The sequence below is a fragment of the Ursus maritimus genome (genome assembly GCF_017311325.1).
Source record: "Ursus maritimus isolate PB19 chromosome X unlocalized genomic scaffold, ASM1731132v1 scaffold_X1, whole genome shotgun sequence".
Classification (NCBI taxonomy): Eukaryota; Metazoa; Chordata; class Mammalia; order Carnivora; family Ursidae; genus Ursus; species Ursus maritimus.
The window spans coordinates 21,203,838-21,216,288 of record NW_024423319.1 but is presented as its reverse complement, the minus strand read 5'-3'; the positions used below and the strand labels follow the sequence as shown (position 1 = coordinate 21,216,288).

Genomic DNA, 12,451 nt, shown 5'->3' with positions numbered 1-12,451 from the left:
TTTTTTGTTTTGATTAAAGTTCTATTACCTGAGGACTTCTGTCGGCAGCTTATGTAATATTAACTGTTCCTGTTTAATCATGGCCTCATGAATACCAACTAGAATAGGGACAGGTTAAGGTGAGGCAGGAAACAAGGGACTGGGTTTGTAGTTTTCCAAATTAGAGACGCAGGACTCCCTAGATGGGGTGGGGAGATAAAGGGATCCCCGGGCGCATGCAAATCAGAACTTCAGAGGCTGCTGCCCCTTGTTTTTACAAATGACCAGCCATGGGGATTAAAAATTTTAAAAAGCCGGCAAACTCATTTGGTAGTACAATATTATAACCTGACGTTTCATTCTATTAGTAATGCCGTGTCGGGGGAGCTCTGTGCCCAATAAATCAATCATGGGGATAAGTGTGGCAATTTGTTAATGAAAATACAAACGGAATTAGTTCAGAAGCTGCCGTGGCTGTCAGTCATGCATGTTGTTTGACTGGGCCGGTAGCATGGTATTTGGTGTTAGCGGCGTGTCACTCTGTGTCACTCGCATTTGTTAGGGAAACGCGAGCATTCGCCGGCAATTAGGCTTGTGATTTTTGAGTTTTGCTTCGCGAAGTCTTTGTCAAGGTGGAATATGCCTGGAATCGTGGGCTTTGATTGCCAGATATTGTGGGACAACCTCAGGGTGCTTTCAGGGGAAAAAAAAAAAGAATGACCCTTCTTTTCTCGCAGTCCCTTAATAATAATGTACTGACAGGCATGCACTGAGCTGCCCCCCCTCCCGGTTAACCATGTGATGATCATTATTCTTTTAATGTTTTACATTAATCTCCATGTTTTCTATTAGGCTAGCTGCTGCTTATGTCTCTCAATGCCACAATCAGGGTATTTTTGATATCTTGTATTACCCTAATCGCCAAGAAGTATGCTACAAACTGATTAATTCTAGAATGATTAAAACATCCTATGCAATTCATTTATTGTTGCTGCAGTTAATTGAATATTTGATGATTTAAAGGTACCCTCGTTATTTCCTAAGATATGTATTTATCACCAGCCAGATGATCTGTGCGTGGTCTCTCTGTGGCTACATGGGGTGGCAGCCGGCACTGTCACGTGCAGAGAGGGTAGGCACTTGTGAGGGCTCTCAGTCAACTCCCCACCTGCCCACCGTGTGTGTGCCTGCCTTGCCTGGCCCTCAGAGGACCGCATCCGTGCCCAGCCGGAGAGGGTCGTCCGGGGCCAGGCGGGAGAGCACAGGCTCCCCTGCGCGGCGTGCAGCCTGCTCTCTGCTCCAGGAGGAGGGGGCGGAGAGGGGGATGCAAAGGACGCCGCCGCTCTGAGTGGCTAACTTGCGCTTTGTGGACTATCTGAATGCTCAAGAGTGGATTGAAAGAGAGGAGAAGGTGGCTCGGGAATTAAGCAGCAGCTTGGCAACTCGGCGGGCAGCAGTTCTAATCCCAGTGTCACCACTAGTTCTCTTAGTCTCCTTTACCACCTGTCAGAGTGACTGCAGAAGTACTGCAAGAGGGGCGTGTGTGTGTGTGTGTGTGTGTGCATGCGCGCGCGTGTGTGTGTGTGTGTGTGTGAGAGAGAGAGAGAGAGAGTGGGGGGGAGTGCCACTGGGCAAAATTCTGGGGCTGAGCCCCCGCCTCTGTGCAGCTGTCTGCAGTGTGCAGAGTGACCCCCCGGCGTGCCGCTCCGCGGGGTGCTCAGAGACTGAAGTGGCCTCAGGTGGCTCCACCACTTCTCGGCCATGTCAGATCCCTGGCCTCTCACTCCCATGTGGAGTGAGGACTACAGTGGGGACCTCGGCGGCTGGGAGCTTCTGTCGGACATGGCTCTGTCCGAGAACCCGGTAGGTACCCTCTCCCCGCCAGCTAATCAGACCTCCTGTTCCGTATTGTCTGTTTCCCGTGTAAATGTTTGTCTTCCCAATTTGCGTGGAGTCTTGAAGCCAGAAATTATGTTGTCTTCAGTGTCTTCAAACCCTCCCCCTTGGCACCATCCTGAGCACAGTGTGAGCTCAATCAGGATTTGTTGTCTAAAGAAATAAATGGGAGAACTGATGAATAGGCGGTCGGGCGGTGAATACGATCCTATTACCCTTGTCACGACTACCTTACAATGTATGTCCCAGTGGGTCTCTAATTGTTTGTTTTGCCGTCCCATCTAGACATTTAACTCCGAGAGAAAGAGGCCAAGTCTCGTAGCTGTTTGTATCACCAACCCCCCACGCCTGACACTATTCTAGGCGCAGAGGAAATGCTCCACTGCTTAATTCAAAAGCACTCGCAGGGGGGAGAAATATTTGCCGCTCAAATGTAGTTGTGTTGCGGTGGAAACAGCTGTGGGGCAAGGCTAGACGAGTTTGCAGGACCAGTGACTCCATGCCAAGGCTGGATTCTGGGATTTTCTTAAAAAGAAAAACAACCTGAACACTCGGTGTGGACGCATACTTACTTGTCTGCCCTTGTCTGCAGTCCTTCCCCATCCTGAGTGCTAGCGACCCCAAGAAGTCATTATTAGATTTGCTGCAAAGCCCCAGAGTCGACAGCTCTTTCTATTTTGACAGCAGTTCCCCCATAAGGAAAATGGATATTTATAATACCAGGTGTAGGGATGATATTTGCAGTTGGCGAGAGTGAGTCAGGTCTTTCCTGGAAAAGACGAGAAGCCTCGACTTAGTAATAAAGCAGTGAGGAGAACAACAGGACAAGGGGTAATAACCTGGCTCATTGTGTGGGGCTTTGCAGGGTACAAAGCACATTCACATTACTTATTTCATTTGCTGCTCACAGAAACCCTGTGAGATTTGAAAGGAGCGGGTATTATTATGATGGCGATTTTATTTTATTCTACTTTATTTTACAGTTGGGAAAACTGGAACTCATAGGGGTAAAGTTACCAAGTCCTGTTCCCGAGTGGTAGGGCTGGAACTCCCACCCAGCTCCGTATAGACCCAGGGGCAAGCGTTCTTGCCGTGTCTGCATATTGCTGATATGTTTTTCTCTGTGGTTGAAAAATTAACATTGTTTTTCTGTGGGAACAAAAAGAGCAAAGACCTTTTTCTGGGAGTGGGACATACATTTTTAGCCCAGGAAGCCCACACGGATAGAATGCAACAATGATATTGAAGATTTAATTCTGCTATAATCATTTTGACCTTTGGAAAAGGTTATTTGTTAGAAGTTCAAGGATTGTCTTGGAAAATACAGTTGCTGCAGCATTGAGCAATGGAATGAGATTGTATCTACTGTTAAAACTAATCCGTTGAGTTCTAGTCCTGTGCTATGTGAGACCAGCATCTTCCAGTGTGTGTTCTGCAAACTCTCATTCTATGTGGAATGGTGGTAATTGTGGTTTGGGAAACAAAAATCAGAAAAACTAAAAAGCCAAGAATTCAGTGATCCAGAAAGTTGGGAATGTGTTGGAGTTAAACGGTTAGATAGGTGTCTCCGAGCCTTTAATGCACATAGTGGCTTTCCGTGCGGGGGGTGGATCGCGGTATTTCCCACGCTTATTTGGACAAGGAATCTTTCAGTTTGCACAGCTAGTGCCTGTGGGATGGTCTTGGGTAGCGCTTACCACAGTTTCAGTCCTACGTTGACTATGCGATTCCTCGTATCTACCTTCGTCTTGAGTCTACAAACTCCAAGAGTAAGGAAGCTGTGTCTCCTTTTGCTTTTCATTGTATTTGTGCATAGCAGAAGGCTGGAGGCACAGTCACTGGCCCTCACAAAATTTGTTGAATGAATGAATGCTCTGTGCTGGGCCAAACCTTACCCCGTAGCTCCCTATTGGGAACCTGCATTTAAGGTCCTCTGGGAAGTTGTGCCTGGACCGCTTTTTCAGCCTTTCCTTCTACTGTTCTTTCTACCCAGTACTAGAATATTATTGTGCTGGGAAGGGTGACTGTATAATTTATCATCCAAACTGGGACATTTGTGATGGGGAGAGGAGACACTGTCAATAATTACTCTAGGATAACAGGTGTGAACTGGGACCATACTGGATAATGGACGGCTCCTGCATTACGGGAGACTCTTGCTTAGCTCCCCTGCCCCACTAGAGATTTTAGGCTTCCAAAGCAGGGCCCTTTACATGAAGAAGTTACTGAAGAAATACAGGTTGAAATTAATGCCTGTACAGCAGTGACTTTAATGCTGAATTAAGATTTGCTGACGGTGGTAGCGTGTCTCTTTGCAGGTTGGAGCCATACTCTGTTTCCCATTTCCCCAGATGGAGTTATGCTCATCCTTCAGTCTATCAGAATAACTAGAGGCTTATTCCCTAATCGCCCCCGCGAGAGGTCTGGAATGTATAGTCTCTGTGGCCGTGCTGTCTTTACAGGACTGACCTTTCACCTTCCGAGGCAGTGAATTAAAGAGACCAAATGTTCTTCTTGCCAGAGCTGGCGGGAAGCGGAAGTGACAAATTGCAGTCCTGGAGAGGGGGAAGGTGTGAAGGAGAGAGGGATGTTGGGGGATGCCTGTAACTCACACAGGTGACGTCACACCCAGCAGACCTCTCTCCTCGCTTTGGTGTTCGGCTTCTGGCTTTCACTGATTGTAGAGCCCCTGGAGCATAGAGCCATGTGCCGGACCTGCAGTGAATCCTTGGGACATTTCTGCAAGTTGCTTGAATTTTGATTGATTAGGAAGATGTCATGCTGGGAAAGAAGGCTCACGGGATTCACTTTGTATGTTTGTGCGATTCTCTGTGCGTACCAAGGCCTGCCTGCCGTTTACACAGGACTTTGAGCCTTGGTGCTTTGGAGAAGAGTTGCAGGCATCTGGTTAGACTCCTTAATTTAAAAAGAACTTAATTCAATCATAGGTGTCCTATAGGCCTTGTCTTTTAAAAATCTGTGATTATGAACAATATATTAAACTCTGGCAGAAGGTTAAATGGGCCTTAAAGATGAGGAGGTCAAGCTCCTTCTTTGGATAGATGAGCAAAGTAAAGCCTGGGTGATGGGGCGGGGGGGGGGGGACAGCCCAGCCTCCCACAGAACATCAGTGACAGATTGTGTCACTCTCTTTCTGCACCTTGCACTGTGGTCTTCCTGCTTCATGAAAGCAAAATAAAATTGGCCACTAGCAGATACTTTCAGTTTTGTACTTAACAGGGGAAAAGCTCACATTGATAGCTATATTTCCTTTCTTTACAATTTTTTCCTACCGTGTAAAGTATTATACAACGAGCTTCTCTGAGAATAGCTAAATGGTGCTTAATCTTTGTTTGTTTATTTTATTTTAGGTAAGCCTTCCCAGTGATCCAAGCTGTGTTGAAGAAATCTTGCGGGTGAGTTTAAACCTTTATTTCTGTGCCTTTTAATAACGAAGCAATCTATCTGCTTAAGCTGTTTCAAGTAATTACTGTGCTGTTTCTGGGAGTATCCTGATGGGGAATCCTCGCATTCCACTTCAAGACCCTTCTGCTTACACCTCCTGGCTCGTTTCTCACCTGTCCTCTCCCCATCCCTGGCCAAACTCGTCTTGTCTCCCCAAGCTTCTGTTTCATTCTTGTGCCTTTTTGGGTCTTTCTTTTGAGACTCCCCACCTTCTTCAGGAAACTCTCCCTCTTCAAGCAGCCTACCCTAAATCTTGGGCTTTCTGCTCTCTGGGATCTCGAGTCTCAACTTCACTGCCGCCTCCCACACCAACGTGGGTGGAACAGGGTTGTGGGGGCTGCGGCCCATGATGAGGGGGCAAGATGTGGGAGGATGGAGGGCGGCGAGGCGGGGAGACCTGAGAGTGAAGGCAAGCTATAGCCCCTGTTCCTAATGGGAGGGAGTGTGTGCGTAAGAACGGCAGGGAGGCAGCACAGAGTTGCATCTTCCAGAGTAGACGCTTAAAGCAAACACAACGCCAGAGCCCAGCCAGGAAAATGGGTCTCCTGTCTCTGGCTGCTGGCATCATAAGGCAAGGCGACACAGTACATGAAGAACGGGAGTCGTGGCACCAAGTCCCAGGGCCAGCTCTGCTGTTTGTCACTCTGTGATTTGGACAGAGAACTCCATCTTTCTGAATCTCCATTCCTTGTCTGTGAAACAGGATAATGATACCTGTCCTGATTCCCTTAGAAGCTGCCAAGGGGTCCAGATGCTTATTATTATGATAAATGATGATCAGTGTGGCCATGAGAAAGGCACGCAGGCTTGCTGCCCAGGGCCGAGGACAAGCAGTGTGCCACTGAGAAGTCGCACACCTCCTTGCACTTACCAAAGTGTGGAACTCACCCCCACTGCTGCCTGAGACTCCCCGTGGTGCCTGCCTTCCAGGCAGCCCGGGGTTCCAAGGGAAACTGTGACAGTGCAGCCCAAGGAATAATAAAGAGGAGAGAGCTGTTTATTGTCTGGTTGCCCTGACCACTGATTTCACCAGTTTTCAGCCCAGGAACGTTGTTGCTGCCTATTAAAGAGACGAGTCACATTAATTTGATCAGAGACGAGACCATCTGATTTGGGAGTATACTGGCTACTTAAAAAAAAAAAAGATTTATTTACTTTAGAGAGAGAGAACATGGGGGAGGGGAGGCACAGAGGGAGAGGGAGAATCTCAAGCAAACTCGTGCTGAGCATGGAGCCTGACACGGGGCTCAATCTCACAACCCTGAGATCATGACCTGAGCTGAAACCAAGAGTCAGACGCCCAACCGACTCAGCCATCCGGGCACCCCTATACTGGCTACTTCTGTGAGAGCTCAGGAACCCCTCTGTCATCTCTCCCGGGGTCCAGGGGTTGGGGTGGAGGGTGGGTGGTTGTTGAGAAATCCACCAGTGTGCTGCACCTGGGGACCACAGCTGCCTGCTCCTTCCATTGGACGGAGATGGTCAGATCAACCAGAGACACCAAATCCTTACTAGTGTGTTGGCTGCCTTCCTTAAAGGACGGGAACATGGCAAGAAGCCTCTTGCTCTCTTCCAAATGAAGTCAGTGGTCTTTTCTTAATTCCCAAAGGAATGTGGGACCCATTTCAAAATCAGCACCTAATTGGTCACAATTGGAATCTCTTCAAGAGCGGCCTGGTCCTGGGGCCTGTGGGGCTCCCACACTGCCCGAGCGAGGGGAGCCGGGTGAGCACCTGGCAGAGGCTGGGGGCCCCGGTCCGCTGGAGGAGCCACTTAAGGAAACAACAGAATGTCACTTAAACATGGAAAGAAAAGAAGCAGGTTGCCTTAATAAGCTCGTAAAAGATAGCACCCTTTGAGGAAGTAACAAAAGTCCTTCTGTTCTTGAAAGAGAATCGAGGGAAACGTCTTTTTTTTTCTTTGTTTTTTTTTTGAAGGGCTATAGATTGTATAGAATTCTGGGTTTTTTTTCAACAGCACCATTAATGAGCGGGCTTTGCTTTAGTGAGGAATGACATGTTTCATTTCCCATGCTTAGAATGAAAGTAAGCATTCTGAAGTTTATGTCCTAAATTTTATGAGTAATTCTTAAATTTGTATAGCCCAAACAGGTTCATGGTCGTGTTTGCTCGAGGGCAGCCTTCTGTATGGCCGTACTCCCATCTGCCTCCTCCGGGGAGCGGGGGACCTTTTCCCTTCCTCTTTCTCTCCACCTCTCTCTGACACCGGGAGCACTTTTCAGACAAGCCAAGAGCGAGGGTGTAGCTGTGCGGAGGAAGGGGCTCTAGCCCAGGGGTAGGAAGTGCTGGGTCCGTCACTCTCTAGCTGTGTGGCTTCTCGATCTCTTCATGTAGCAAACAGGGGGTAATAACTCACCGTCCCACCCCACTACCCACCTGCAGGGAGAGAATCTTTAAAGCGTGCACACGATTTGCATGGCAAACATGGAGGTCGCCGTCTGTTTGCTCTCTCAACCTCCCCACCTCGCTGATTCTCCCCCCCCCCTTTTTGCCCTCCACAGCCCAGCAGGCTAAGCATGCAAACCCACTTCATCTCACTTTGGGACAGACTTCTTTTATTAACCAACTACAACACGACTGGCCTCTCCCCTCTCGCAGCCCCTCAGTCCCCAGGCAGTGGAAATACTTCTCTCTAATGCATTTTATTTTAGCCTCCTTTTCCAAAATGCTGTTCCAATTCAAACCAGTTGGCTTTCTTTGAAAGCACCTCTCACCATTTCTGTGATCGTGGCCTCAGCTCTCCTTCGGACTTCTCTTTCTTTGTGCTCCTGCGTCTTATACTGTCGTGTGGCCCACCTCCTCTGGTCTTCCAGGGTTGACCTGGCCTGATAGGGTGACCTTATTTTTCCACGGCACATGACTGCCTTTGAAAGCACTTGAACTCCTTTATCTTATTTTGATAATAGGAAACGTGGTGTAGTCCCTAATTATTTCAGGAAATTGAGGCCCGGAGAGGTTATAAATGACCTGTAGCGAGGGGGAAGCTAGTATGCGGCAGAAGCAGAAATGGAACCTGGTCTCCGTTTTGCCCTACAACAAACTGTCCACCGCCCTGTCACAAACCTATGGGGAGAATCTCTGGATTTCAAAATAAAAAATTGCCCCAGATGCTGGCTGACTTAGTTCTGACCGCTTTGAGCAGGTGTCAGGAATTAATCAATTCTTTCTTCCTACCATTCTTAATATGTCCAAATCTCCCCTCAAAGGAGAAAATAATAACAATGACACGTTACTGCCACTCATAAAAAATCGCAGCAGTGTACCACTTGCGCACACGTCACGTACCTCTTGCGATGACCCTAAAACTCTGTGAAACAGCCCCCACGCTAGCCGTTTGAATCCACTCTGATTTCCCCAGCTCCGGTCTCCTTTATGATGAACATTGTGATGGCATCAGCCCCCAATTCCTTTCAGCTGCCGTTACTTCCCTGAATCCAATTACACCAAAATAATTTCAAGTAGTTTTTCAAACAGGCCAGAAACCACCAGGCTACAGCGCCTCTCCTCCAACGGCCACAAAACAAGCTGTATAGATCCGCTCGTCTTCGCTACTTGTCAAGTACGTTGATGCCTATTCTACGTTTGACAAATCAGAAACAGAAAGGCAAGAGCGGGCCCGGCCCGCGGACCTGCCTCCGTCGGTATGCCATTTTCTCTTTCGACTCCAGCTACCCTCGAGTCCCAACAGAAATGAAAGCTAACGAGGACTCTGGTGGCCTGCTGCAGTTACAATTCATCCATCAGAGGAGGGACTCCGAAGCTGCTCCTATGTAAATCATATGGGCTGCAGCTTCTCTCCTGAGCTCTACGGGGCTTGGTGGGTCCTAGACTCATCACTTCTGGAAGAGTTAAGCCAAGGAGAGCTGCGTGCACTAAATGCCACTAGCCGAGAAGGGATGCTCAGTGATTATTTGCTTTGCAGTGGTATGATTTATTTGTTCCTTGCAAGAATTTACTTACAAATATCAACAAACTATCAATTAAGTCCTTTCTCGAGTTGAAAATGTAGATAGAGCGCTTCTCTTAGCCTTGACGCCGAACAGATTGTGTTTCCTAGCAAAGTACCTTCAGTAGTTGATAATTTCATAGTTTAACATCTGTAAGGGTAATTCACTGTTTATGGGGAATGCTGAATTTGCTAGCTAAGATTTAGGGAACTCGATTTGATAAACTGTATCATCTTACGGATCTCTCCCCACCATATGGATCAGGTTGGTAAACACCGACATGGGTCCCTCTTTCGCATTACGGCATGATCTGTGTTTACAGCATTCTAAATTATGGCAATTCCACGTATTAGGTCTGTGTTTAAGTGTACAGTTTTAGCATGGAAAGATCTTACCAAATAATTACAGAACGACCATGCACGGTATTTGCTATTTTTTTACTTTTAAAAGGGGAAACAAATGAAGAAGCCCTTCTTAAGAACGAGAAAGAAATGGATCAGGGAACAAAATTGGTCAATTATGTCTGAAAGGAAATTTGATTATATTATCATAACTATGCACCATAATCAAGCACCTTTCAGTAGAATTTCTTTGATAAATTTAACCAATAATTAGGCAATTGATTTTATATCCTGTCAAATTAATGTATAAATAATGTTCAAATTGGAATCATGCAAACGATTTTCTGTATAGCAGTCTTAAATACTAGTCCTTCCAGAATGTTTCAAAGAGCATCTATCCTATTCTGATGTGGACTTTTAAAATTATAGTTTCTTGAAATAGTAATGTAGTGTTCCATCCAAAAAAGACAACAATTGCTAAATATAATTTAGACTATAATTAATGTTAACATTGATGGAGTCAAATAAATGAACTAACTACTGATTGCACCCTCTGCTATTCTGATGACTAGCTCTTACCTAATGACATTGGGAAATATGTAAATTTGTCAGCAGGTGAAAATGCCCTTGACTGGGTAAATTATGTGGAGTATTACCTTTTCTGAAGCTAATTCAAAGCACTAATGGACTTAATACGTAGTATGCGTGTGTGAGGTGAGCTATTCATGGGAGCAAATTAGCCCATAAGAGATATTAGCCATTATTTGCCTCCCAGTAATCATTTTCTCTTTTCTCAAACACAAACCAACCCAGAAGAAAGATGCTAAATTTAATTATAACAACTATTATGTGAACAATGTAGGTAAGCCATCCAGTGTGCTTCCAAATGCACTTAGAGCCTGTCAAGCAGTTTAAATATTTTCATGTGAAATCTAGGGGTTTGCAGCTAGTGTATGATGTGAATTTTAAATGATTATACAGACGTCATTGGGAAAATGAGTAACGTGAGTAACGAGGTGACTGGCCCAGTGATTCATGGGAACCTGTCAAACGTGGGACATGTCAGGGAAGAGATGATGTCAAATACCAATAACTTAGCAACTCAGCATTTAGCTGTCCAGGGAGTGAGCAAGAGTAGCCCCTTTAAAATCACCGAGTCGATATATGAGTCTCTATATTTCGTAGGTGTGCTATAAAAATAAGTCTGTTTTCTGACAACCTGTTTTTTTCTGTGAATATGGTGATTTATTATTTTCTAGTGAATTGAATGAAAGCAGGTGAGAATTTAAGCCACGTGTAGAATTTACACCTGCTTTCTGTATCTTGGGTGTACAGAGAGGGTAATGAAACAGTGTATTGGTTTGCCAAAAAGCAGTCTAGGCTTATCTGAAAGAAGTAATAGCTTCCAACTGTTGTTTGAGAACCGGCCTCATTGTCCCAGCTGTGCTAGTAGGATCAGGTTAGCAAAAAAAGAAGAAATGCCAGGATGTTGGCCGTTGCACTTGTATCTGGGTAGAGGTAAAACCAGTGTCTCTGGAAAATACATAGAGAGCATAGCTTCTCCGAGTCAATTTGGTAGGCATCTTCCAGTTTCGAAATGAAAGAATAGAGCCAGGCTCATGCTGTCTCTTGTTAATCGCCAAAAGCGTTATGGAGGATGAGAAAAAGAAGTGTGAACTCCGTAACTGATCTAACCAGAAGATGTACATAAGCCTAAGTCACAATTTATTCTGTGAAGGTTAGGGAAGAATCCAAAGAATTGTTCCCATGCTCATGGATCTAGAGCATAGCTGATGAAGCACTGCTTTTAGGATAAGCAGCACAGGGACGCCTGGGTGGCTCAGTCGTTCAAGCATCCGACACTTGATCTCAGCTCAGGTCAGGATCTCAGGGTCCTGGGATCGAACCCCACATCAAGTTCCCTGCTCAGCGGGGAGTCTGCTTGTGTCCCTCTCCCTCTGCCTGCCGCTCCCCCTGCTTGTGCTCTCTCTCCCTAAAATAAATAAATAAATCTTAAAAAAAAAAGGATAAGTGGCACACCATGAAAAGCAAAACCAATATGGGAATAATGGGATTGGGTGTGAAGGTTTGTAATGGAAGCTTCTGTGGACCAAGTCTGAAACATACAGATCTTGAGAAGTGGGAAAGGCAGGATTGAATGAGAAGTGATGTAACTAATCCACATTTGTGGAAAGCACTTGGTTGCTGAGACAAGGTGGAAGATTGACAAGCTGCTTTATGAGCAGCCTGTAGGCCTGATGTCTCTTGATAAGACAGAAATAGAAGCCAAAGCACTTGATCGCACACACTGGTGTTGAGAAGAGAACCCCTGCTAGTCTGGGACGGAGCCACGGCTCCCGCTGCCACAGAAACATCCCGCAAACAATTCTTGTCCAGGAAGAACACTTGTCACTAGAAAAATCAATAATAATCATCATCATCATCATCATCATCATCATCATCATCATCATCAAAGGAACCACCGTAAGAGCTGTGCAAAAATAAAAAAACAAAAAAGAAGAAAAGAAAAAAAGGAATTAAAAAAAAATGTTGCTAGGGAACAAATCAAAGCTATGACCACCACAGTGGCAGGAATTATTTAAAAATGAAGCAATTTTATCTAAAACAACAACAACAACAACAAGAGCCAAAGCAGTGATACAAGAGCCTAAAGATGCTGTTTTAAAAGTAGATAAGTCAGGAGCTGCAGAATAATGAATTACAGACAGAAACTCATTAGAATTAGCACTTTTAAGATCTGTTCTTTGTTTTTCCAAGATGAAACAGTAACAGCAATCAATCA

The 12,451-nt window shown here is 45.7% G+C and overlaps 1 protein-coding gene across 1 annotated transcript in view; it reads left to right on the top strand.

The window, feature by feature from the left end:
- The window catches only part of AFF2 (AF4/FMR2 family member 2), a gene marked incomplete at its 5' end in the record, with an annotated part of 301,462 nt that overhangs the window by 123,894 nt on the left and 165,117 nt on the right, over nucleotides 1–12,451 (top strand). The window contains one exon of the mRNA XM_040628214.1: nucleotides 5,247–5,291. Within this exon, the coding sequence (XP_040484148.1) occupies nucleotides 5,247–5,291 (45 nt within the window). The remainder of the gene's footprint in view (nucleotides 1–5,246; nucleotides 5,292–12,451) is intronic.